This window comes from Crotalus tigris, unplaced genomic scaffold (genome assembly GCF_016545835.1).
Source record: "Crotalus tigris isolate CLP2741 ecotype Arizona unplaced genomic scaffold, ASM1654583v1 scf7180000024461.2689607, whole genome shotgun sequence".
NCBI classification, from domain to species: domain Eukaryota; kingdom Metazoa; phylum Chordata; class Lepidosauria; order Squamata; family Viperidae; genus Crotalus; species Crotalus tigris.
The window spans coordinates 1,612,501-1,639,087 of NW_024100631.1; the positions used below are offsets into that span (position 1 = coordinate 1,612,501).

Sequence of the window (26,587 nt, forward strand, 5' to 3'; positions counted from 1 at the left end):
AGAGAGGGAGGGAGGGAGGAAGAAAGAGAAAGAAAGAAAGAAAGAAAAGAGAGAGAAATAGAGAAAGAAAGAGGAGAGAGAAATAGAAAGAAAGAGAAAGAGAGAAAGAGAAAGAGAGAGAGAGAAAGAGAAAGAGAGAAAGAAAGAAAGAGAGAGAGAGAGAGAAAATCTTAGAGGATTGTGGAGAGAAGTGTGCTGAGTAAATAAATGAGATCCTCACGGACTCACATCTGCCCATAAGTTGTAAGATTGCAATATAAATGAACAGTGTGTGCTAGAGAGTCTGTCTCCTTAGCACAAAAAATAAGTGAAATAAATAAAGAGAGCTTTGCATGGTGACTAAACCTAGGGGCTATCGTTTATTATGCCCAGAACAGCCAGGATACATAATATGGTGGATTACACAGTTTGCCATTGCTGTCTACCAAGATATCCTCCCTCCTCCCCATTTTTCAGTCTAGTGTACAGCTCTGGCATTCCTTATTTTTTTTTTCCTCATCCAGGGATTAACCCTGCCAAACCCTTCCTAGCTTTTTTCGAGATTAGCCAGATTGACGACAGGCTGTCGGGGGTGAGCAGTTTTAAAACAGTAGCCATCGAAAGGCTCCCACGCCCGAATCCTAAATTATCCTGCTGAAATGAAGCTAGCTTAAAGAAGCCAGGAGGGTTTTTATGTGGAAGAACTCCGAGCTCCATTTCATTAGCTAACCCAGTTCTGAGTTTCAGGATTATTTAATTCTACTTTTAGTTAATAGCCTTCGGCTGGAAGATGCTCGTGTAATACCAAGTCTGGAGCCTCATGAGATTCCTAATTTCATTTATTAAAAAAAGGACACTGGATGCTTCTCCTTTCTAAGAACAGAATTGAGCTGCCTCTGTGTTTTCCCCAAAGCTGATCTGGTTCCCCCCCCTCCCAATAATAGCTCCACCAGTTGTTTTTTTCTTCCACCCTACAAATCCATTACAAGGTTTGGCAGAGCTAAGGGCACCAAAGCCAAACAAATCTTATTCAGATAATGGGAACGAGGCATTGAGTTTTTTTTTACAATTACAGGCAGTCCTTGACTTACAGCAGTTCATTTAGTGACCGTTGAAAGCTACAACGGCACTGAAAAAAGGGACTTGGGATCGTTTCCCCACACTTACGACCGTGGTCACATGATCAAAATTCAGATGCTTTGCAACCGACTCATATTTAGGACGGTTGCCGTGTCCCCGGGGTGTGTTATTATTGTTATTATTATTATGGATCATCGCACAGTCAGCCAAATGTTCAGACTACTCTTACTTCTTACTTCTTCTTCTTCTTCTTCTTCTTCTTCTTCTTCTTCTTCTTCTTCTTCTTCTTCTTCTTCTTCTTCTTCTTCTTCTTTCTTCTTTCTTCTTCTTCTTCTTCTCTTCTTCTTCTTCTTCTTCTTCTTCTTCTTTTATTATTATTATTATTATTATTATTATTATTATTATTGATCATCGCACAGTCAGCCAGATGTTCAGACTGGATTTGGCATTTTTGTCTACCTATCGAGTCCTTACCCAGGACCTGGGATAGGCAGATGTGGATGTTTGATGGTATTACAGGTATCGTCGCAGGATGGAAGCAGTTCCTAGTAAGGCTGCCTTTTGCAATTGACTAATGGCAAATTTGTCAATGCCAATGATGGTGTTGTTATATTATTATTATTACTATTATTATTACTATTATTATTATTATTATTCAAGGGGAAAAGACAGATTTGCTTAACAACCGGGTTACTAACTAATCAACGGCAGCGATTCTTTTAACAACTGGGTCAAACAGGGTCCTAAAATGGGGGAAAATTCACTTTACAAATGTTTCTTTTAGCCACAGAAATTTGGGGGCTCAATTGTGGCCGTTGAGGGCCACCTGTAAAGGGCTTGAGGGAAGCAGCTGCTCTGTTAAAGACTTGTCTGCCTCGCTTAGCAGCAGAAACATTGGTCGTACATTCAGGACTACCTATATTTTTTTACTTACTTTATCGTTTGTAAGCCTCCCAGGGTCACCTTATATAGGGGACACGGACGGCGCAAACGTTTAATGAAATCAATAAAAAGAAAAGAAAAACCCATGTTATTCAAAGCTTCTTCCCTCTCACGGAGGCCCCCCTTCTCTTTTCCCCTCCCTGTCCATTTTTTCCGTCCTCTCTTCCAGCCAGGAGAGCTTCTCTCTTCAAGACACGGAATCCAAGGGCACATTAGCAAATCAGACCGCAGCCGACCTGTAGTTACGATCCCGCTGGGATCTGCAGATCGCTGCTCCAGCAGAAGACATTGGGAAATGTTTTAAAAGGAAAGTGTCGGAGTGACCTACCTCTACTCGCAAGCTGCGTTGAGGCGAATTCTAATAGTCTACTGGACACACTGGAGGCGTTTAAAAATATAAAATCTACCACCCGCCGCTTTGGCCTTTATAAAAACCAGGTTTCCCTCGAACCACGGTCATGATTACCGTCGATTCAGCACTGCTTCTCGTTCGCCGTGGGAGGGGATAGGAAGCCTAAACCACACTTATTGTTGCTTGTATCTGAAGCGCAACAGAGACGGACAACCCTAATCCTCCTTTTGTGGGAAAGAAAGCTAACATGAGGATCTTGGCACATTTTGAAAACTGAACATTGTCCTTTTTTGGCTCCGAATTCAGCGATTCATTTTTTCCCCAAGCGCTGCTCATCTGTTTTTTGGGTTTTTTTTCCAAGCTGTCAGACACAGATCTCCGAAGCAATTATTGCCAAGGATATTTTCCCTGTCCTTGTCAAAATATGTACCACGGAGCTGAGATTTGCAGTCAAGGAAGGATCACTTTTTTTCTTTCTTCCTCCCCCCCCAAACACTTTCTTTTTGAACACCGCTTTCGACTACGGGGGTCAGATAACGATAGGATGTGATCAGTCCCAGCGGGGAGAGTCATTTCTTTCAAGAATTTGATTGGGGCGTGGGATGTGCAGAGTTTAAACTGCTCCAGGTTTATCCAAAGACTGGGCTCATAATCTGTAGCACCAGGGTTACCTCTGGCACCACAATACCAGAGTTTCATTTTTATCCCACCTTTAATAATAATAATAATAATAATAATAATAATAATAATAATAATAATAATAATAATAATTCCTTATTAGGAATTGCTTCCATCCTGCGACAATATCTGTAATACCATCAAACATCCACATCTGCCTATCCCAGGTCCTGGGTAAGGACTCGATAGGTAGACAAAATGCCAAATCCAGTCTGAACATCTGGCTGACTGTGCGATGATCAATAATAATAATAATAATAATAATAATAATAATAATAAGAAGAAAGAAGAAGAAGAAGAAGAAGAAGAAGAAGAAGAAGAAGAAGAAGAAAGAAAGAAGAAGAAGAAGAGAAGAAGAAATGATAAAATTAAACTGCTCTGGGACTTCAGAATTCAAACAGACAAGCACCTGCCACATAACACCCCAGACTTAACAACTGTTGATAAGAAAGACAAAAAAGTCTGGATAGTGGACATGGCAGTGCCTGGAGACAGCAGAATAGAAGAGAAAGAACTGGAGAAGATAACAAAATACAAAGACCTACAAATAGAAATAGAAAGACTGTGGCAAAAGCAAGCAAGGGTAGTACCAATAGTCATAGGCTCCTTGGGTGCAATCCCAAAACAACTGGAGCACCACTTGAACACTATTGGCATTGACAAATTCGCTATTAGTCAATTGCAAAAGGCAGCCTTACTGGGAACTGCTTCCATCCTGCGACGAGACCTGTAATACCATCAAACATCCACATCTGCCTATCCCAGGTCCTTGGCAAGGACCCGATAGGTAGACAAAATGCCAAATCCAGTCTGAACATCCGGCTGACTGTGCGATGATTCATAATAATAATAAAAGTTGGAAGGGACCTTGGAGGTCATCTAGTCCAACCCACTGCTCAGGCAGGAAACCTTATACCACTGGTGGCGAATCTTTTAGAAAGCAGGTGCCCAAACTGCAACCCAAAACCCACTTATGTATCGCCGAGTACCAGATGGGCGTGGCCTGGGTGTTCATGGCAGACTGGGTGGGCGTGGCCAGGGTGGATGGGCGTGACCAGGGTGGGCGTGGCCAGCTCCATATTGCTCCTGGGGAGGGATACCTGTGGGGGCCAGGCAGGGTTGGGGGAGATCCAGGGGGTCTCTGGCAGGTGGGGCAGTGGGCAGGAGGGCGTCTTGCTCAGCTGATGGCTTTGGGGGGGGGTGAGGGGGCAGCTACACCCCCTCCCTCAGTTTCTGAGTTTTTGCTGCTGAACGGTTTGCTATAGGCTTACCTTAAGTCTGCTGCGATCAAATTAAAGCCATTGTAAAGGTGTCCTTCCGAGGCCACTTTCTTCAAATAAGAGTAGCTGTCCATTTCTGATGTCAAGAAATTGGTCACCAGAGCACCTGCAAAGAGAGGAACGGAACTAGGGATTTGTAACTAGGGAGCATCATTTCCCAGAAGGAGACCAGACATCTCGTCACATCAATTAAGCTTCGTAGTATATCAGAACTGAATAAGCTGCCGGAGTGTAATGATATAGGTTCTCCTGCTTGAACAAGAGGCTGGACTACAAGACCTCCAAGGTCCCTTCCAGCTCTATTCTATTCTATATGTGTAGACACGATCTTGAAGGACTGTGGGGGAAGAGATGCTGTCTACAGAACCATCAGATAAAAGTCGGAGGAGCCCACAACTGCTTAACGGCCAGATAAAAGCTTACGAAGGACCCTGATCAGACTGTAGAAAGAAACAGTGGGAGATTTGCGTTTTCAGACTTGCAAAATTCTGTTCATGTAACCTTACGGGGAAGGAGAATGATCTTATGAGCCCTGGTGGCGCAGTGGTTAGAATGCAGGCTACTTCTGCCGGCTGCCCGCCGTTTGGCAGTTCATTGTTCTCTACAGCCCTCTCTAAGCAGTTTACAGAGTCAGCCTGTTGCCCCCAACCATCTGGGTCCTCATTTTACCGACCTTGGAAGGATGGAAGGCTGAGTCAACCTTGAGCCGGTCAGGATCGAACTGCCCAACTGCTGGCAGCGGAGTTGGCCTGCCATACTGCATTCTAACCACCAGGGCTCCCTTTTTAATTCTAGACTGCAATTACAGTTCTAATGATATAACCCAGCCCGTATTACCATGACGGAGAATAACCATTCTTACAGCGAAGCAGGGGATATCCCATCGCTTCCCCTTTGTTACTACATACTTGCCTCTTCCTTTTGCCTGCTTGTTTATCTGAGGCTGCATGTAATTGGTCAAGGCGGCCATCTTGCCTTTCCTGCTGATGCCAAGCCAGGAGCCGCCTTCTTTCCCTTCTTCCATATCCAAGCCTGCCCAAAAACAAACAAAAACAAAAAACAAACGAATCGTCACCTGGGCACCATTAATCCCCTGGCGTCGGTGACCAAGTGACATTATGGCCGGGCAGAGTCTGGATCATCCAAGCTTAAGGGGGAATAGACCACCGGGCCCCCTCTTCCACCCAACTCTGGGTCCACACTAGCCGTGGGGGAAGGGGCTGCCTAGGGCAGTGATGGCGAACCTTTTAGAGACCGAGTGCCCAAACTGCAACCCAAAACCCACTTATGCGTCGTCGAGTGCCGGGTGGGTGTGGCCCATTGGGTGGGCGTGGCTGCAGTGGTAACGGCAGACTGGGTGGGACTAAAAAGTTCAATCAATCAATCAATCAATTCCAACTTTGCAAGATCTTTTTTTTTCCTGCGAGAAGCTGAAATTGACTGATTGATTGAAACTTTTTTTTTTTGCACACGGCGGCAGAGGCCTAAAGCGAAAAGGTTTTATAAAACCCAGCTGAAGGTCTAGGACTGGGGCGACGGCGCGCGTGCCCACAGAGAGGGCTCTGGGTGCCGCCTCTGGCACCCGTGCCATAGGTTTGCCACCACTGGCCTAGGGAAACCAAGCAAGACAGAGGGGATAGCTTGTTTTCTGCCCTCCACCAGCCTGTTCGCTTGCCTACATGTGCTTGTTGGTCATCCCTGGCAATCAGACTAGTTTAAAAAAAAAAGAAAGGAAAAAAAAGGCTGCGTTAAGGCAAAGGCGATGTAAGACAGTTTTCACAACTCGCTTTCTGGAAAGGTGAAGAACAGGGTCCAGTTTCACGGGAGCTATTGCTATCTATTATTATATCGATTCCTGTTATCTAAATTTATGTACCCAGACAATACCCTGTTTGCTAAATATGGAAAATGTCATTGGGGGATAACCCCAATCCTGTTCCCAACCTCAACCTAAACCCTAAGCCAACCCTGATCCCATTCTATCCCTAATCCTATAAAATCTAATAAAACTTTAAAAAAAGAAAAGAAAAGAAAGGATTTAGCCGTGCTACACAAGAAGCAGAAGATAAACTACCAACCTTCTTGAGAAGATTGACAGCTCAAGGCCTCCATCTTATAAAACCAAGGGCGAACACACACAAACACACACACACACACACACAAGCTCAGGGAGAGGATAAATACATCAAAAAGGACCAGAAAGCTTTTAAAATTCAGATTTCAGAAAGTGTCCCCCCTCCCCGCCCTGCTAAGCATCCCTCTGTATGAAAAAGGAAGAGCGAGGGATGTGTACAGCATATTTGTCAAGAATTCAGAATGAAAACCAGACTTTCAGAGAGTCAAAAAGAAAAAAGAAAAAGAACTTTGGGGCAGACAGAAAGAGTGAGAGAATAATTTATCCTCCGCAGTATGCCTGCCAATGACAGCAACGTTAAGCAGAAGAGAAGAATCTTCACAGAGGGTTTTTTTTAAAAAAAATCCCCATGGTTTGTTGAAATCTCATTTTTATTTATGTGCGTACTGAAACATGTACTTTAGGATAGCTAGGCAGGAAAGAGAGAGAGAGAGAGAGAGAGAGAGAGAGAGAGAGAGAGAGAGAGAGATGGATGGATGGATGGATGGATGGACGGGGAGAGATATAGGTAGAGATAGAGAGAGTAAGGTAGATAGGTAGACATAAAGAGAGATAGGGAGAGGTAGCTAGGTAAAGAGAGGTAGAGAGAGGTAGATATGTAGTGATAAAGAGAGATAGAGAGAGGTAGAGATAAAGAGAGGTAGAGAGAGGTAGATATGTAGTGATAAAGAGAGGTAGAGAGAGGTAGATATGTAGAGATAAAGAGAGATAGAGAGAGGTAGGTAGAGATAAAGAGAGAGAGAGAGAGAGAGAGAGGTAGGTAGAGATAAAGAGAGAGAGAGGTAGAGATAGAGAGAGATAGAGAGGTAGAGATAGAGACAGAGACAACAGACTAAGGAACTCCTTCAACATTTCTCACAGGAAGCTAATGGCTCAAGGAAGCTGGAGCAGCCACAGTCTATTTTTGACAAAGGCCAAATTCACAGAAATGCTTCTAAAAGGGTCACAAGGAGACTGACAAATTCTAGTCCTGCCTTAGGCATGAAAGCTGCCTGGGTGACTTTGGGCCAAGGAGACACAGGGGAATTCTAGTCCACCTTAGGTACAAAAGTCAACTGGGTGACTTTGGGCCAATCACTAGGAGACAGTGAGTGAAGCAAGTCCCCACGGTTGTTGAGTGAATCAGGTGGCCATAAGTCCGAATCTAGTTTACCAGAAGGGCATTTTTTTTTACCTTTTTTTTCGGGGGAAACTCCAGAATAGCAAAAAATATTTTTTTAAAAATTCCCAAATGTGATCACATGACCGTAACATGCTGCAACCTGCCAGTTGCCAAGCGCTCCAAATGCATTCGTGTGACTGCAGAAATAGCCCAACAGTCGTAACTCCGAGGACAGCTTGTAAATAACTTTTTTCGAGTCTGTTAATAATTGGAAGGGCCATTAAGTGACCAGTCAGGATGGCTTGGCTTCAGCACATGCCCAAAGAGCCCTCTACATACCACTGAGAATCTCACTGCTACTGTCCCAAAAATCGGCACATTTTGAGGGCCTGTGGTAATATTCATCTCTGTTAGCTGCTAGGATAAGCCTGTAGGGAAAGAACAGAAAATCCGTGATTGCACTGAAAAAGGACAGGATTTTTTTGTTGTTGTTTACTTCAGCATAAGATACAACAAGAAAAAAAGAGAAGCTGATGTTACACATCATCCTAAGCAACCATTTAACTATGGTTGGTTGAATAAGGTGTAATACTCGTTCTCCACTCTGGGTTGGTTTATTTAACGCATGAAATGAATAGAGAAAGAAAGAAAGAAAGAAAGAAAGAAAGAAAGAAAGAAAGAAAGAAAGAAAGAAAGAAAGAAAGAAAGAAAGGAGGGAGGGAGGGAGGGGAAAGGGAGAGAGAGAGAGAGAAAGAAAGAAGGAGGGAGGGAGGGAGGAGAAAAGGAGAGAGAGAGAGAGAGAGAGAGAAAGAAAGAAAGAAAGAAAGAAAGAAAGAAAGAAAGAAAGAAAGAAAGAGGGAGATAGGGAGGGAGGAAGGAAGGAGAGAGGGAGAGAGAGAGAGAGAAAGAAAGAAAGGAAGGAGGGAGGGAGGAAGATAGGGAGGGAGGAAGGAAGGAGAGGGAGAGAGAGAGAGAGAGAAAGAAAGAAAGAAAGAAAGAAAGAAAGAAAGAGGGAGATAGGGAGGGAGGAAGGAAGGAGAGAGGGAGAGAGAGAGAGAGAAAGAAAGAAAGGAAGGAGGGAGGGAGGAAGATAGGGAGGGAGGAAGGAAGGAGAGGGAGAGAGAGAGAGAGAGAAAGAAAGAAAGAAAGAAAGAAAGAAAGAAAGAAAGAAAGGAAGGAAGGAGGGAGGGAGGGAGGAAGGAAGGAGAGAGAGAGAGAAAGAAAGAAAGAAAGAAGGGAGGGAGGGAGGGAGGGAGGAAGGAAGGAAGGAAGGAAGGAAGGAAGGAAGGAAGGAAGGAAGGAAGGAAGGAAGGAAGGGGGCAGAATATCCCTGCCTCAAAGAGTTTACAGATAAAATTAGACAAGGAGCATGTTGGAGAATTCTGAATATATTCCAACAAATGTTTTTTCCCTCTCCTTCTTACTATTTATATTTCAACAACTTTTTGTCATATTACCCCAAAAGTCTACGAGGTTCCTGAGCTACGATACGGTGCACCTGGATTCAACATGTCATATTTTGTGGATTTTTTTTTAAAAAAAATTGTTTTAATGCTTTCTAAATTGTTTTAATCGTTCTACAATTTTAGAATTGTACGCTGCCTAAGAGTCACTTAATCGGGTCGGGCAGCTATAAAAACTGAATTAAACATGCAGAACGTGAGCTCCAGGCTGGCCACCGTTAGTTCTCGACTGACGATTACAATTTTAACCTGGATTCCTGCTTGTGTGGCCAACACCCAGATCCTGGATTCAAGATCTGCCCTACGTTTGATCTTTCACCCCAGACATGCTGCCGGGGGGGGGGGGAAAGGAGCCAATTAAACGGATTTCTCTTAGTCTTATTTGAAGATCCAAGAGGTTGAATCTGTGACCTCATGTGTGTTCTATCGTGAAATTACAGCTTTGCCGGGAAACATCAGAAAAAATCCTTGCGAAAATTTGGGCAACACCCACACAGCCAAGCTGAGTTAATTAATGCCAACACACCACGGCTGTCGACAACCAGCTTGCTCGTCTTTAAGCAGGCCCACACACATTTTTTGATTCCTTTCCAGCTCTGTACCGTAAACACACAGCATCCTTCAGGGGTGTGCTCCCAGGAGGCACCTAATCATATTTGGTTTATTTTTATTTGTACTCTGTTGAAATATACCCACCGAAGGATGCGCAGTTTGGAAAGGACCTACGTGCGTCAGCTCTATTTAGTCCACGGAGGCAAGAACACAAAGACTCACAAAGAAGAACAAAAAGAGGGGCGGACCACTACAATGCCAGTTTGGTTTGAAGGACCAGGCTGAAGGTTTGCCTAGCGTTTGCCTGGCATGTTGCTGGTTTGCTCCCTTCCTGGTTTGAATAAACTATGGTTTCTGGGAGCTGGCTTATCTCAGCAAGGCAATCTCCAGTCTCAAAAGAGGACTCTGGGTTCGAAATATTGTGCTTTCAGTCAGGATGGAAATAAATGGGATGAGTTCACCTCGTGTAAAAGTATTGTTTACTTAGGGCAGGGGTAGGCAACCTTGGCTCTTTTATGACTCGTGGACTTCAACTCCCAGAATTCCTGAGCCAGCATGAGGGAAACTTTGGCCCCTTCGTGACTTGTGGACTTCAACTCCCAAAATTCCTGAGCCAGCATGAGGGAAACTTTGGCCCCTTCATGACTTGTGGACTTCAACTCCCAGAATTCCTGAGCCACCATAGCTCAGCTTGGAAACCTCTCCCTTTCCCCTCAGCGTGGCTGGCTCAGGAATTCTGGGAGTTGAAGTCCACGAATCATAAAAGAGCCAAGGTTGCCTACCCCTGGCCTAGGAGACCAACGTTTTAATTTCCATCACTCTAACCCAGGCAACATTGGCACTTTTATGACTCGAGGACTTCAACTCCCAGAATTCCTGAGCCAGCTCAGCTTGGAAACCTCTCCCTTTCCCCTCAGCGTGGCTGGCTCAGGAATTCTGGGAGTTGAAGTCCACGAGTCATGAGGAGGCCATAGTTCCCCCATGCTGGCTCAGGAATTCTGGGAGTTGAAGTCCACGAGTCATGAGGGGGCCAAAGTTTCCCCCATGCTGGCTCAGGAACTCTGGGAGTTGAAGTCCACGAGTCATGAGGGGGCCAAAGTTTCCCCCATGCTGGCTCAGGAACTCTGGGAGTTGAAGTCCACGAGTCATGAGGGGGCCAAAGTTTCCCCCATGCTGGCTCAGGAACTCTGGGAGTTGAAGTCCACGAGTCATAAAAGAGCCAAGGTTGCCTACCCCTGTCCCAGGGCTTGCTAAACAAACCTTTGGTAAGTCCAAGTTTTATTTATTTCCTTCTTATTCAGCTGCCGTTGCTTTACGCATTTTCAGTGGACTGGCTAGAGGTTTCAGCAAGGCACAGAAACAAGATAAGCCCAAGCAAACATTTTGTGCCTGTGGATAAACTACTTTAAGGTACAGATGCACGGAGTAAAACAGCTAGGCTTCCCAATACGATTAGTCCTCGACTTACGACGTTTGAGCCCCACATTTCTGTTCCTAAGAGAGGCAGTGGCTGAGAACGTTTTGCCCCCTTTCACAGCCATTCTTGCCACAGTCGTTAAACAAATCCCTGCAGTTGTTAAACGAGTAACCCGTTGGTTAAGTGAACCAGGCTTCCCCCATTTACTTGGCTGGTCAGAAGGCCGCCAAAGGGGATCGTGTAGCAACCAGGACACTGCAACCGTCATAAATACGAGTCACTTGCCAAGCGGCCGAATGCTGATACTGCGACGGTTGTGTGTGAGAAACAGTCAAAGGTCACACAACAAGCAAGCTCAGAGAGCACCAAGGAGCCCCTCATGTCAGCCCTGAGCTACAAATATTCTCCTTTATTAAGTGCTTTTTTCAACGCCATTGTTACCTCTGAATAGTCACTAAAGGAACCCTTGTAAGTCGAGCACGACCTGTAGTGATTTACTATCTGAAATTAAAGCTAGTTCTATTCCCATTTCAATTCTTGGCTAAAAAAAAATAGGAAAAATAAGGGAAAAAAAAAAGAGGCATTACCAAGTCAGAGCAGACCTAACTGGGCAAAACAATGAGCTAGAATCCATTCATGCCAGCAAAATCACTACTGTGTGGGGATGTACTGGAGCTGTGCCCCGCCACTAAATTGCCTGATTAACAAATAATGGCTGAGCGTTATATGTGAATCACGGTTTGTTGTGCCAGGAAAGGCACAAACACGTCTTGACTTTGTTTTGTGGGTTAATCAGGCCACTTATTCAAATTAGGCAACTTGCCTTCAGGTTTAGACAAACCGATGGGGGGGAAAAACACCCGTCTTTTAAGGCAGCCTCACCAAAATATCAGCCACGGCAAAAATGAGATCCTGGAAGTAATTTATACAAACAAGCTGGACAGCCTCTCCTGCAGGAAGATTTGTGTAACTTCTGGCTGTGTGTGTGTGTGTGTGTGTGTGTGTGTGTGTGTAGATGGAAACTCACGAATCCGTACTGCTGAAGCAATTTCCTGCGATATAATTCAGCCCCATAAAAAAAGATTACGAGATTATAGCTCCGAAACGTAAAACCTATATTTACAAACAGCAGCGATTTGTATAACCAAAATTGGATTTATGAAGGTTTGTGCAAAGCGGGCACACACTTAAATGAGGGACGTTTATTTACAGCATGAAAAATATAGACCGCTACAGAGGAAGGAACACGGCCTGCACCGGATGAGGCCTAATTATAGGTCGTTCTCCACTTACAACCACAACTGAGCCCAAAATTTATGTTACTAAGTGAGACTTGTGGTAAGCGAGTTTTGCCCCACGTTACGATCTTTCGCTTTGTTAAGTGAATCATGCCATTATGTATTCAAGGTAGACGGTGATTAATATTTATATGTCACTTATATGTAAGGGTGTAGGCCTATACATATGTTGTATATAGTATGTTTAAATGTGTGTTATGTATGTGTACACTTTGAAAGCAAGCAACTAAATTTCATTTTGAATGGGTGCCATTTTTAATGGGTGCCCACAGTAAAAAATGACAATAAAGGTTTTCTATATCTATCTATCTATCTATCTATCTATCTATCTATCTATCTATCTATCTATCTCAGGGGTCTTCAAACTTGGCCCTTTGATGACTTGTGGACTTCAACTCCCAGAATTCCTCAGCCAGGCATGCTGGCTGAGGAATTCTGGGAGTGGAAGTCCACAAGTCATCAAAGGGCTAAGTTTGAAGACCCTTGATCGATCGATCCATCCATCCATCCATCCATCCATCCATCCATCCATCCATCCATCCATCCATCCATCCATCTATCTATCTATCTATCTATCTATCTATCTATCTCAGGGGTCTTCAGACTTGGCCCTTTTATGACTTGTGGACTTCAACTCCCAGAATTCCACAGCCAGGCATGCTGGCTGAGGATTTCTGGGAGTTGAAGTCCACAAGACATAAAAGGGCCAAGTTTGAAGTTCTCTGATCTCTCTCTCTCTTTCTTTCTTTCTCTCTCTCTCTCTCTCTCTCCCTATCTCTCTATCTCTATCTATTTATCTATATCTCTCTGTCTCTCTCTACACACACACACACACACACACACACACACACACACACACACACACAGGACTGCACGGATTCACCTAAAAACTGCGGCCAAAAAGATTGCAAAATCAGGCCTGACTGATTTAATAGGCGCTTTGCTGAACAACAGAAACCCTAGTCCTGACTGCAGTCGTAAGCCGAGGACTCCTCGTAATTGGGGTGCCTGTTAAGGATATCTGTGCTCTCTCCCTCCAGCTGCTACATAACTAATCCTGGCAAACAGTTCTTACAACATTATTCCCGCTGGATCTTTATGCTCGGGCAAGTGTAGGAGAGAGAAGGTGCTTTGGGTCTTAAGCCAGTGAGGGCTTTACATATTTTGCTGCAGATAAATGGAACCCGGAGCTTTTGAGGAGCGTCGATCTTAAAAAATCCGCCCAGCTGAACAGATAAAGGAATGACGGACCAAATACGTTCTCGGTCACAGGCTGGTTTTATGGAACAAAAACCGTGAGTTAAGCTTTCTATCTCTACGTGCATTTTTTCCCTCTCGTCTTTTACACACAATCCTTTATCCAAGGTTCACAGTCAATGCCAATCCTGATGCATTTGCGCTGGGTTACAAAAAAAAACCAACAACAACAAAAAAAACCAACCCAAGGATTTCCTTTAAAGACCTTATTAATTCATATTTTGAAAAACAGAAAATGTTTGTATTAGTCTAACACTTCAATTGAAACTCATTTGGTGTTTACCACATACTAGCGTCTCCTCGCTGGAATTATTTTCTATTCTGCATATTCACTTAGCAATTTGTCATTTTCTGACTTCTTTCTTGTCTAGTATTCCTACACAATTGCCTGGCATTATATCCTTCATTATATTTCTGACATCTTTTTTTTTTTAAAAAAAAAAAAAAAACAACCCACACAGCATACTCCAAAGATATTCTTCCATACACCTCAGCTGACAAAAACATTTCTACCAGGTATTATAAGCAAAGACTTGCATTTGTGATCAATCCTTATCTACCAAACACACAGACTTGTAAGAAAAATGTATCTATAGTATAAGCAGACAGGAAAAAATAATAAAGGGTTTTACACTGGAGGATACATAAATATTATTGAAATGGAAACATTTAATTCAAAAAAGTGTCTTATGCATAAAACATTTAGGCAAAACAATAGCAAACTGGGCCTGTTTTTACAGAAGTTGTCATTCTGAAGTGTCATTGTAACATTTGGAGACAAATACAGTACATTACATAGTTTCTCTTGATCTAAATTATGTGGAGTCAAGACTTAAAAGGACTGCAATTCATGGCATAGCATAAGGTAATCCAATTTAGGATACGGGGATCTTGCAGCCAAAGATTTATTTAGCAAATTATGGCAAAACCAATCACCAGCCACTTTTTCTGTCCTACAAATGGGTGGGGCTTTAGTTGAAAAATGAAAATAGAATTAGAAATTAAGTCACAATTAAACTAATTTAAGGGGGAAAGTGTCCCTTACAACTTTTGGCATGCTGTATCCCAGTTCACACATTGATAAAGAGACAGCAAGCGGAATTGCACCTTACCTGTAGGCATTTTTGGACACAGGTCGCGGGTCAAACTTAAAGAAAAGAATGCACATGGGTTACAGGTGGGGAAAGGTGAATGGCTTTGCAGAGGTGGTCAGCAAAATGTCATTCTTCCAGGTGCCTGCTGCAAAGGAAACATGGACAGCTGATCAGGCTTGGAAATGGTTCAGTTCATTCTGGTTTGTGATCTTATTACACACCACAGGTAGTCAACTTACAACAGTTCATTTAGCGACCGTTCAAAGTTGCAACATGGCTGAACAAACTGACTTATGACCGTTTTTCCCCACTTGCAACCGTTGCCGCATCCCCCTGGCCAGGTGATCAAAATCCACATGCTTGGCAGGTCATCCGTTTTTATGATGGTTACAGTGTCCCAGGGGGATCATGTGATCCCCTTTTCTGACTTTCTGACGAGCTAAATCAATGGGGAAGGCAGATTCCCTTAACAACCGTATTGCTTACGTAACAACCGCGGGGATTCTCTCAACAAGCGTGGCAAGGAAAAGTTGTAAAGTGGGACAAAATTCACTCAGCCACATAAATGTTGGGCTCAACTAGGAGGACTACCTAAACCCGTCTCCTCTCGTTTCCAAAACCAGGTTTAAAGATTCTGGCCACGTGTGGATGGTGCGACCCATGTCCCTTGCCGATCGGAGCGCTGCAAGGCTTGTTGAGTTTTTTCCACGTTGGCCCACTGGAAAGAGTACCTAGCATTCAAACAAGGGTTTGTGCTTTCATCTCTTTCCCACTGAAAACAAGGATTAAGATGTGAGTAACTGAAACGATCAGCCCGTACTACATCTGCCAAACAGAAATAGCTTGCCTGCCTCGAGAGCTTTCCAGAATGCAGAGATGGGAGGGAAACGAATCAATAGCCAAACTCTTTGCTGCTCTGGATAATTGACTTCACCTTGCCCCAGTGAGCGATGATCAAGCGGCTTTATTGAAAACAAATTAAATTATGTTTATGAGCCCAACAGCACAGCTACTGACAAAAAGGGATCGCTTCCCACTCCCACGCTGGGACTCGGCTTCTCATTCAGGATCTGCGATTCAGGGTGTCCTTCTTAAGGTACTCTATATTTTAAATATAGAGGAGAAAATATAGGGGAGGAAAAAAGACACATTTTCCACAGTGTTTCACCTGGCTCGGAACAGTACCAAAAATAACATTTAATTGCTCTGCTGTTGCTAGAGAGACACACTTAGCTGCAAAAACACCAAAGCCAGCACCAAAGCTGTGTGTGTTTCTGTTTCTGCTTAGATATTAAAAAGAACAATGATTTTATTTTATCAGGCAGATAAAATTAATCAGGCCTTCCATCGCCTTTAAAAAGAAATCCATTTGCTAACCAGATTTGTAGGTCTCTGGAGCTGTGCCCAAGGCCTAGCAGCGGGTAATAAGAGCTTTTACTATTACAGGTAGTCCTTGATTTACGACAATTGAGCTCAAAACCTCTGTTGCTAAGTGAGACAAACCAACCGACAAACCCACCAAAGAATCTTGTTGAATGTTAATTAAGCCAGTTACGTCCTGTCTTCTCCACCAGTGCTGGTTGAGGAACATCAACTTGTCTCGAGATGAAAGATAAACTGAGTTTCGTGAGCATCCCAAGGGTTTAAAAGACCCCTATGGATTCACAGTGAGTATCCACTGCCTTCTTTATGGAGGGTTTTTTTTTTTGTCAAGTTTACAATTCTGATACAATTCCCAAGAGCTCCCTCATCCAAACATTAACCGTGATCATTTTCCGAGGTCAGACAGGTGCTGCCATCTACTGTGACAATCAGGGAAGCTACAGTAATGCCTTTTTTTTTGAAAAAAAAAACTTGCCCCAAGTGCGAATTGATTAGAAGCCGGCATTGTTTAAAGCACCTTTAAACTCAATGGCAATTCTTAAAGATGATACAAAGCTCTAAAGGTGAAGTTATTATTAATGACATGCTCGTAGGAGCAGCCACGAAAAGACCAGACCAGAATGAGATATAAATCAAAGAGTGATGGGTACATTAAGGCTGACATTTCCAATATTTTGTCTGTCTCGCATCGCTGCTTCTTATTATCGCCCTTTGCTCCATATTTTATTTATTCTAAGTGATTAGCTTTATAGAGATCTGTTAAAAACATGACAGCTTAACATTGTTATAATAATTGAAATCTATTCAGTGCCTTGATTTGCCAGTTTGTTGTCTAACCAATGCAAAATGCTCACTTAGAAATCTATTTGAATAGAAAACAGCACGGTTAAGATTTCATAAAAATGCAGCGGGCTTTGATTTTTAAACCACAAGTGTTTTTACCAATGGGATCAAACCAGGGCATGTTTCTCAGACGTGGCTGTTAAAGATGGGTGGACTTCAACTCCCAGAATTCCCTGGCTGGGGAATTCTGGAAGTTGAAGTCCACCCATCTTCAGGTTGCCAAGGTTGAGAAACATTTAGGAACATTGCTTCCCCCTAAAAGTCTTGAGACACACGTCTTGTTAGCCTTAGATGTCTCCCTGAAAAGCATCCCGTAATTTAAAAGATCACGTGGTGACATCACTCAGGAGAGGTCTCCACGTTCCTCATCATGCGACGAATCTAGATGTACAAGCTTTTATTTTAATGGGCACAAGAGGTGCCGTTCGTATTGTCCATTTTTATGGCCAACATGGATGTAAGTGGACTTCAATTCTCTTTGTAGATTTGAATAGAAAAACTGAAATGCAGGATTCTTTTTTTCCAAATTGACCATGCTACTTTTTCTTCTTCTTCTTAATATTTTTATGCCCCTCCAGAGCTTTCCTGGGATTAAATCATGGTCAGAAATATGATGCAGGCAGTCCTTGACTTATAACCACAACGGAGCCCAACATTTCGACTGCTAAGCAAGTCAGTTGTTAAATGGGTTTTGCCCCAGTTTACGACCTTTCTTGCCACAGTTGTTAAGTGAATCACTGCAGTGGTTAAATTAGGAAAACGTTTCTTAAGTGAACCTGTCTTCCCCCATTGACATTTACTTGTCAGAAGGTTGCAAAAGGGGGTCGCATGACCCCAGGACACTGAAGCCGTCATAAACACGAGTCAGTCGCCAAGCATCCAAATTTTGATCACGGGAGTGCGAAAAAGAGTTAGAAGTCACTTTTTTCAGTGCAGCTGTAACTTTGAACAGACACTAAATGAATTGTTGTAAGTTGAGCACTACCTGTATTTTACCTGTACAGTATAGAATTGTTCGAGCCACACTTGTTGCTGTAGGCAACCTTGGCTCTTTTATGACTCGTGGACTTCATCTCCCAGAATTCCTGAGCCAGCATGGGGGAAATATGGCCCCCTCATGACTCGTGGACTTCAACTCCCAGAATTCCTGAGCCAACATGGGGGAACTATGGCCCCCCTCATGACTCGTGGACTTCAATTCCCAGAATTCCTGAGCCAGCATGGGGGAACTATGCTAGCTTGCAATTTACTGGATAAAAAATGCATCCATTTATAAAGCAACTATTCGACAATGTTAATTTCTTATTTCCTGTTCTGGTGACTAAGAATACTTTCTAAAACATATACAGGAGCTATCATTTTCAAAGCCTTTGGACTATTGATGTTTATTTCACTGTTCGAGCCATATAAACTTTGACACAAGCCAGAATTACTTTATTATTTATTACTTTTATAGCCCATATAAATTTCTAGTCCTTTCTCTTTACAAATCATGAAGAAACAAAAGTAGATAAGGCATATAATAGCTTAAACATGGTATGAATCCAGCCACTGTGATTTGTAAATCATGGTTTATGACTCAGCACAATGTGAATTCAGACAATTGTACCTCAGAAAAATGTTCAAAGATCATGGTTTATGGTGAGGTCAACCCAACTATTGTTTAACCTACCACATTCTGGATAGGCAACTTTTATTATAGGTTGCCTGTTCTGTTTTTTTCTTTAGATTTTTCCCCACTTAGGAAAAATGTGAATGTCCTTGGCTTTCAAATATGGGTCGAATTTAAAAATGCAAGAATTATTTAGAATACTAGTTAAGAAATATGAATCAATCCAAATAATATTTTTGGAAGATATACACACATTTCATTAAAATAGGTTTAACCGTGCACTTGAGTATCAATTCCACTCAACTGAGATGAAAAGATTATTTCTTTTTTTATGAACCGTATTATACTATCTCATCAGAAAATCTCCATATATTATCATTAAAAAAACCAAGAATCCTCTTTCATTGACATGTGAAAGACTAGTTCAATCTCCTTGATTAGAATCTTACAAAGTTCTAAAACTAGAAACTAGATTTAACTTAGATCTTTAATATCAATTTCCTATTCCTCTTATAGCCTCATAATTCTAGGTCAGAGTGGACTTAGAATTGTTTTGCTTTTTTGTGTCTAAGGAAATTGAAAATAGCCTACACAATAATGAATTTCTTAAGATGCCACAAAACCCACACATTTATTTTTATACATCTAATTATAGCTGGTTTGGTCCCATCCAAAAGACAGAATAAAATTCCTAGTTGCAAGTTTACTTACTACCCAGGTCTGCTGAGGAAAAGCAATTAGTCTTTAATACAGTGGTTCTCAACCTTTTTAATGCCGCGACCCCCAACCGGTCGTAAGTCGAGGACTACTCAACTGGTGCAGCACCGTTTGCAGAATGGGACTTTTGGCGGGCTCAGCAGGGCAGAGACAGCCTGGACAATTCCTATTGGCTTTTGAAAGCCAATAGAATTAGACTCTATTCAAGAGAGTCTATTCTATTGGCTTTCAAAAGCCAATAGAATAAAAGGGAGTAGCACAGCTAAGGAAAAGGGGAGAAAAAATGTGTTGTTTGGCAACCCCTGTGAAATTGTCGTTCGACCCCAAATGGGGTCCCGACCCACAGGCTGGGAACCACTGCTTTAATACATCCTTAAGTTTCCCTACTAGGGAAAAAAATGCAAAACAAACAAACAAAAAACAGATGATCTTCCTGATGTAGCCAAAAATTACTTTGGGAAAATTGCCACAGTTGCCTTGATGTGTTTCAACTAAAGATTACGTATGTTCCATATGGAGAAAGCGGTAATGAACAGACATCTGCGTCTGTTTTCTGAAATCATTTATTTAGTAGTGATATTTTAAAAAGGGTGGAATCGGGTCCAGAATTTAAATAACTGTAACTCAGAATAGGACTCCGCGGTCATAATAAAATTTTCTGCCAATTGGTCCAAGAGTGAGCTGTCCTGAACACAGTTGGATTTATTCCCAAAGAAGTAGGCAGTGGAACACAGTAACAAGGGTGCATGAAACTCAGAACAGCTTATACCAGCTAGCTGAAGCTTCTCAATTACAGATAGTCCTTGTGAAGGACTGTTCAAAGTTACAATGGCATTGAAATTTTTTTTTGACTTATAGCTGTTTTTCACGCTTAGGACCATTGGAGCATCCCTATATAGTATGTTTAGGTGTGTGTCATGTATGTGTTTCATTTTGAGAGCGGGCAACTAAATTTCATTGTGCCCACAGTAAAAAAAATGACAATAAAGGTTATCTATGGTCACATGCACAAAATTCAGTAGCTTGGCAACTGACTCGTATTTATGACAGTTGCAGTGTCCCAGGTTCACGTGATCTGCTTTTGGACCTTCAGACAAGCAAAGTCAAATGGGGAAGCACAACTGCAATGGTTTGCTTAATAATGGTGGCAAGAAAGGTCATGAAATGGGGCAAAACTCAATTAACATCTGTCTCACTGAGCAGCAGAAATTTTGGGCTCCGTCGCAGTCGTAAATTGAGCACTATCTATATCAGTGGTTCTCCACCTGTGGGTCGGGACCCCATTTGGGGTCGAACGACCATTTCACGGGGGCCGCCAAACAACGCAGTCCGCCATTTTTTCCCCCTTTTCCTTAGCTGTGCTGCTCCCTTTTATTCTATTGGCTTTTGAAAGCCAATAGAATAGACTCTCTTGAATAGAGTCTAATTCTATTGGCTTTCAAAAGCCAGTAGGAATTGTCCAGGCTGTCTCTGCCCTGCTGAGCCCGCCAAAAGTCCCATTCTGCAAACGGTGCTGCACCAGTTGAGTAGTCCTCGACTTACGACCGGCTGAGTAGTCCTTGACTTACGACCGGTTGGGGGTCGCGGCATTAAAAAGGTTGAGAACCACTGATCTATATCTAATGAGAACCTTTCCTGCTCCTTACCAGTTGCTTGGAAATGACCCCGAAACCCAGCGGTAAATCTGATTCCTCATTTACAAGGTGTATGGACCCTTTTCGTTATCTCAAACAACAAACAAAAGGCCTTCAGAATTGTCCTGCTCTGCAACCAAAAGCACCTCTTCTTTTCGTTCCTGTAGTAGTGAAAGGTTTCAGATTTGCAAGATTTTGTCAAAGTAGCCTTAGGCTAAAGTAGAGTTAGTACGTCTGCTAGCATTTCCTGTCTGGTTTATCTGGTAAGGCTGATATCAATCTTGCAAGAAAGAGGGAGTCTTCCTTCTGAGTCTCTTTCTCCACCCATTATGCAGCAGCAGGCTATGCTATCTCTTATCTGACTATTCCCTAGACCAACCTGTGGGCCTTGGCCCACAGTCTACTGGCCACCGGATGGCATGAATAGCTGGCAGGTGATTAGATAACCTTTACTGTCATTTTTTTCCTGTGGGCACAACGGCACACGTTAGAAATGAAATTTTAGTTGCTTGCTTTCAAGCGTTACTTACTTACACAATACACATTTAAAATATACTATGTCTACAACCAATCAAAATCAGACAGCATCAAGGACTCTGCAGTATCAACAATTAGGCTAACCACATTCATGGCCTGAGTCAATAATTAACCCACGCATCTGGGTTTGCACAATATACTGACCCATACAGTCTGTAAAGCCATCATGTCTTTAAATAATGGTCTCTTAAAGAGGCTAAAACACATGGTTTAGTCCAGGGGCCTTCAAACTTGGCCCTTTTATGAATTGTGGACTTCAATTCCCAGAATTCCTCAGCCAGCGTGCCTGATGTCCACAAGTCATAAAAGGACTAGGTTTGAAGACCCCTGGTTTAGTCACTTGTCAAGTATTTTAAACCAGCTATCCTAAGCTAAATTCACTCTAATGTGAATGCAAACGTCCAAGCCAAACCACCCCTCAGCCCAACTTTATTTCCAAAGCCATTATGGAGGCAGGATAAAAGCAGCCTGCACTGACTCCTTGGAAGAAAATCTATGATATGAGAACAAAAAAGTGCATTTCAGAGAAAGCCAGGACATTTGCCCTCTATATATCAATAAAATAGGACAAAAGGAAAAATGCTTTTTTTCGCAACTTGGCCTGGCTCAGAAAACCCACAAACTCACATTTAACCCAATTACTATATTACCCCATTTTCTGGGTCTAGTCTAGAGCTATTTTGTTTTTAAACTCTATGTTTATCTTTTGAATGTACACAGCTTGCTTTCGGTGGCTCTTATGCCTTGGATTGTTTTATTATGCATACGTCCAGCATCACCATTGTATGTGAGATGGGCAGCGATACAGGTAGTCCTCAATCTACGGCCACAATTGAGCCCATTGCTAAGAAAGACAGTTAAGGGAGTTTTGCCCCCTTTTAAGAACTTTCTGGCCACAGTTGTTAAATGAATCCCTGCAATTATGTTAGCAATAAGTTGTTAAGTGAATCTGGCTTCCCCATTGACTTTGCTGGTCAGAAGGTCGCAAAAGGGGATCACGTGACCCCAGAACAATGGGAACTTGGAGAGCATCTAGTCTCACCCCTGGACTGCCAGACAACAGCTTTCATCCACGCAGTCCTTGACGTACGACCACAATTGTTAGGTGAGACAGTTGTTAAGTGAGTTTTGCCCCATTTCACGACCTTTTTTGCCGCAGTTGTTAGGTTAGTAACAGGGTTGTTAAGAGAAGCTGGCTTCCCCCATTGGCTTCGCTTGTTAGAAGGCTGCAAAAGGGATCATGTGACCCAGGGACACTGCAACTGTCATAAATATGAGTCAGTTGCCAAGCGTCTGAATTTTGATCACGTGACCATAGAGATGCTGCAATAGTTGTGTGAAAGTCACTCTTTTCAGTGCCGTTGTAAGTTCAAATGGCCACTAAACGAATGGATGTAAATCGAGGACTACCTATACAAATGTGACAGCGGCCACACAACAACCCTGAGAAGTAGACCGAGCCGATAGAGGAAGGGGTCCAAAGTCCCCAGGGCTGAGGGGAGACTTAAACCCCGGTCTCCCTGCCCCCACAGCGAAGATCCATGCCTTCAAACCCATCATCCCCAGCTAAAGAGATGCCGCGGCGTATTTAGACTTCCCGGACTACAACTCCCACAATCCCTTCTCAGGGAGTTACAGGCGGGGGCCGATGGGACTTGAAGTCCACGGTCAGTGCCCGAACCATCCCCCGGCCCAAAGATAACCGTCGCTCCCGTCAGGCCCCGCGGCGTCTCCCCCAGACCCTCAGGCGCCCCGCTTCCGGTCCAGCGCCCCCCGGGCCCGGAGCGGCGGCTCCCCCAACTCACCGTCAGCGGCTCGAGCAGCACCCTCAACCTCCACCCAGCAGCTGCTTCCGGGCGCCGCCACCCACCATTCAAGAAGCAGCGCCCCGATTGGCTCGCCGCGCCTCCTCCGCGCGCGCATGCGCCCTACGCCGAATCGACTCTCCTCCTCCTCCTCCTGCCCCGCCCCTTTGTGTTCCGCGCGCCGCGCCGATTAGCTCGCTTTTTCCCAGTCGCTATAGAGACGCCGCCGTTCCGCTTGCTTTCCTCCCCTCCCTCCGGCAGCGTTCGCGCTCTCTCTCTCTCTCTCTCTCTCTCTCCGGCTCTTCCTTCTTTTGCTCGCTGCCCCCTCCTCTCCTCTTCCCCCCCCCCCCCTTTCTTGGTCGAATGGCTTTGCGCCTTTGCAGGGATCAGCAAAACTTGCATTTTAATTTTTTTTCTTTTTTTTAAAAAAGAGAAGGCAATCAAGGGAAGGCCACGGCGTTGTGGCTTGCAGTTCCAACTTTCAAATGCCAGGGCGGTGGGTTGAGGGGGGGGGCACCCCCAGAAATGCCTGGGCAAGCTTGCTTAGCTCAGCGGTTGCGCCGTGCGAAGTGCTTTTTCTGTAAATAACCGAAGTCCCGCCCTGGGCTATTGATCTCTTCCATTCGTCTAGCCCGTGCTGCAGGGGAAATCCCTTCTCAGACGGGCCCAGCCCTGGCCAGCTCTATTTGCCCCTATTTTACCCCCTCTCATGCCCCCTGTAAAACACAAGAACCCCGGCTGTCGCCGCTTTGCAAGCCGAGCTGCACCCTTCGCACCTCTGCCTTCTTGCCCGGCCCGACGGGAGCAGCCCACCCCCTCCCCGCTTCGCTTTAAGCCGGGAGGTCGGGTGGGCGTGTTCGTGTGAAGAAGCCTCCCTGGATGCCAGGAACCAGCTTGGCTTGAATGGCGCCCCCACCGGCCAACGCCCCCCCTCCCACGGGGGGACACGTTTAGTGGACCGTTTCCAACGCGGATCCTCCCCATTCTTTTAATTCCTGGGGGGTGGGAGAAAGAGCCAAGGAGGGTCGTGGGAACGCGAGCCCCGGAGGCTGGACGGCCAAGGCCAACTTGGCAGCGCTGTGTCTCGCACCGGCGCGTGAAGGAAGACGGGTCGCGGGAATGCGACCCTTGGGAAGGGACCCCGGGACTGAGTAACCACGGGTGTGTCTGTGTGTGCGCGTGTATGAATGTGCTCTTCCCAGACTAGTCAGGCTGGGAGTGAGGGGTGGGCTACCCTAGCTGGAGTGAGTGGGGGGGGGCGAGTGGGAGTGAGTGGGGGGCGGGTGGAAGAGGTGGGTGGAGCCAGGCCGGCGGCGCCGCCCCCTACCTCTCCCCCTCCTCCTCCTCCCGCTCGTGGGAACCCGCCGGCTCTCGCGCGGCGCAGGGCAGAGCGCTCGCGGCGGGCGCGGAAGATGCTCAGCTGTCCTCACGGCGGCCTCCTCCTCTTCCTCCTCCTCCTCCGAGCAGCGCAGCTCCTCCGCCCGAGGCCAGGTCTGCACCTTTCTCCCCTCGCGTCCCCCCCATCCTCCTTCCTCCCCCCCCCCCAGCCAGACTTGCCTTGAAGACCCCCCATCCCTTCCCACCAGGCTGCTGCGGCTCCTTTGCTCTTAGCAGGAGCATCCCTTTCTTCTTCATCCCTTGCACGGGAGGCATTGTTGCGAGGCGTGGGGAAGGGAAGGGAGGGGAGGAGAGGGGTGGGCAGCAACGCCCACCGGCCTCTGGCTTGCGAAAAGAAAAAAGGAAAAAAAAGAAAAAAAAATAGAGCGATCCGTACCTGCTTGGAGCTAAACAAGACCCCGCTTTGTGCCGCGTGGGAACCCTGCAGTGGGAGGGGTGGGTGGGTGGGTGGGGGGCGGAGAGAGGTGCCCCGCCCCTCTTTCGCCTTGGAAAAAGGCTCTGGAGGGTCCCCTTGGGATGGAAGGCGGAGGGGAGGGGAGGGGAAGGGAGGGGAGGGGAGGGGAGGGGGGAAAGAAAGAAGGAAGAAAGGCGAGGCTGTCTCTTGAGGCCGGAAAGAAAAATGGGGAGGGGGGAAATCCCCCCCCTCTCTCACTCTCACTCTCTCTCTCCCCTCCCCTGCCCTGAAGCTGCTCTGGGGTTCCCTGTCCCCCACCTGCGCTCCCCAATCCTTGGCTTGCAGCCTGCTTTCCCAGGGATCAGCCAGCAGTTGATGGAGATGGGTGGGATGAGATTTGGGGTGGGGGGTGGGAAATGGGGGCTGCCAGGCGGGGTTGCCAAGCCGGGGTTCCATCTCTGCTTGCTTCCCTTTGTGGAAAGGCGATGTCTAGAGCCCCCCCCCCGCCCCTTGAGGTGAAGCCTTATTGGTATTGTGGTGTCTTTGGCTGTCTTCTGCGCTGTCCTTTGGGACAGGGGTTCTGCAACCTTGACAACTTTTAAGGCTTGTGGACTTCAGCTCCCAGAATTCCTCAGCCAGCTATGCTGGCTGAGGGATTCTGGGAGCCGAAGTCCACAAGTCTGAAAAGTTGTCAAGGTTGCACACAGCCCTGCAATCTGGGATGAAGTCCTGAGTTGTTAGACTGGCTAGCTGTGTGTGTGTGTGATCCTTGTGATGAAAGATGCTTTTTTTCACCTATTTGGGTTGGTAGGAAGGTGAGTGGGCCTGATCCTGCAAAGCCCATATTAACAAGTAACCCTCGACTTAACGACCACATCTCTTGGTCCCAGCCCAACGTTTCTGTCGCTAAGTGAGACGTCGGCTAAGTGGATTTTACCCCATTTTTACCTCCTCCCTTGCCCCGTTCGTTAAGTGAAGCTCTGCACTTGTTAAGTTAGCCACGCCGTTGTTAAGTGAATCTGGCTTTCCCATTGGCTAGTCAGAAGGTCGCAAAAGGGGATCGCATGATCCTGGGGACGCGACAACCGTCATAAATAGGACTCAGTTGCCAAGCGTCTTGAGTTTCGATCAAGTGGCTCTGGGGATACCGCAAAGGTTGTTAAGTGTGAAAAACGGTCATAAGTCTCTCTTTTCAGTGGTGTTTGAAGAGTCGCTAAATGAACTATTGTAAGTCAAGGACTACCTGTATTTTGTAGGGGTCCTTGGTGCTCTCTGAGTTTGGTCCTTTGCTTGCAGACATTTTATTACCCAACTAGGTAACATCATCAGTGCTAGAAGGGAATGGGGTTTGCAGGGAGGAGGAGGAGGAGAAGGATTCTGGGGTCCTTGGTGCTGCCTGAGCTTGGTGGGGGTTTTTTGCAGACATTTCATTACCCAAACTAGTAACATCATCAATGCTAGAAAGGAATGGAATTTATGGGGAGGGAGGGAGGGAGGGAGGGAGGGAGGGAGGGAGGAAGGAAGGAAGGAAGGAAGGAAGGAAGGAAGGAAGGACTATAGGGTCCTTGGTGCTCTCTGAGTTCGGTTCTTTGCTTCCGGACATTTTATTACCCAACTAGGTAACATCATCAGTGCT

General features: G+C 45.1%; 2 protein-coding genes across 9 annotated transcripts in view; one reads left to right on the forward strand and one right to left on the reverse strand.

Moving 5' to 3' along the window:
• The window catches only part of TANGO2 (transport and golgi organization 2 homolog), a 32,455-nt gene extending 9,150 nt beyond the window's left edge, over nt 1-23,305 (reverse strand). The window contains exons 1-5 of one of the 2 annotated variants that reach the window (XM_039332354.1): nt 23,160-23,305; nt 14,647-14,773; nt 7,887-7,975; nt 5,224-5,343; nt 4,303-4,417 (exon numbers count right to left, since the gene is read on the reverse strand). In XM_039332354.1, coding sequence (XP_039188288.1) covers nt 4,303-4,417; nt 5,224-5,343; nt 7,887-7,975; nt 14,647-14,702 — 380 coding nt within the window. In that variant the 5' untranslated portion in view covers nt 14,703-14,773; nt 23,160-23,305. The remainder of the gene's footprint in view (nt 1-4,302; nt 4,418-5,223; nt 5,344-7,886; nt 7,976-14,646; nt 14,774-23,159) is intronic. The other variant, XM_039332355.1, reaches the window with a different exon arrangement.
• Nucleotides 23,306-24,507: 1,202 nt separating this feature from the next.
• The window catches only part of ARVCF (ARVCF delta catenin family member), a 197,890-nt gene continuing 195,810 nt past the window's right edge, over nt 24,508-26,587 (forward strand). For all 7 annotated transcript variants that reach the window (XM_039332364.1, XM_039332363.1, XM_039332369.1 and 4 more), the window contains exon 1: nt 24,508-24,650. The gene's annotated coding sequence lies outside the window, so the exon portion shown is untranslated. The remainder of the gene's footprint in view (nt 24,651-26,587) is intronic.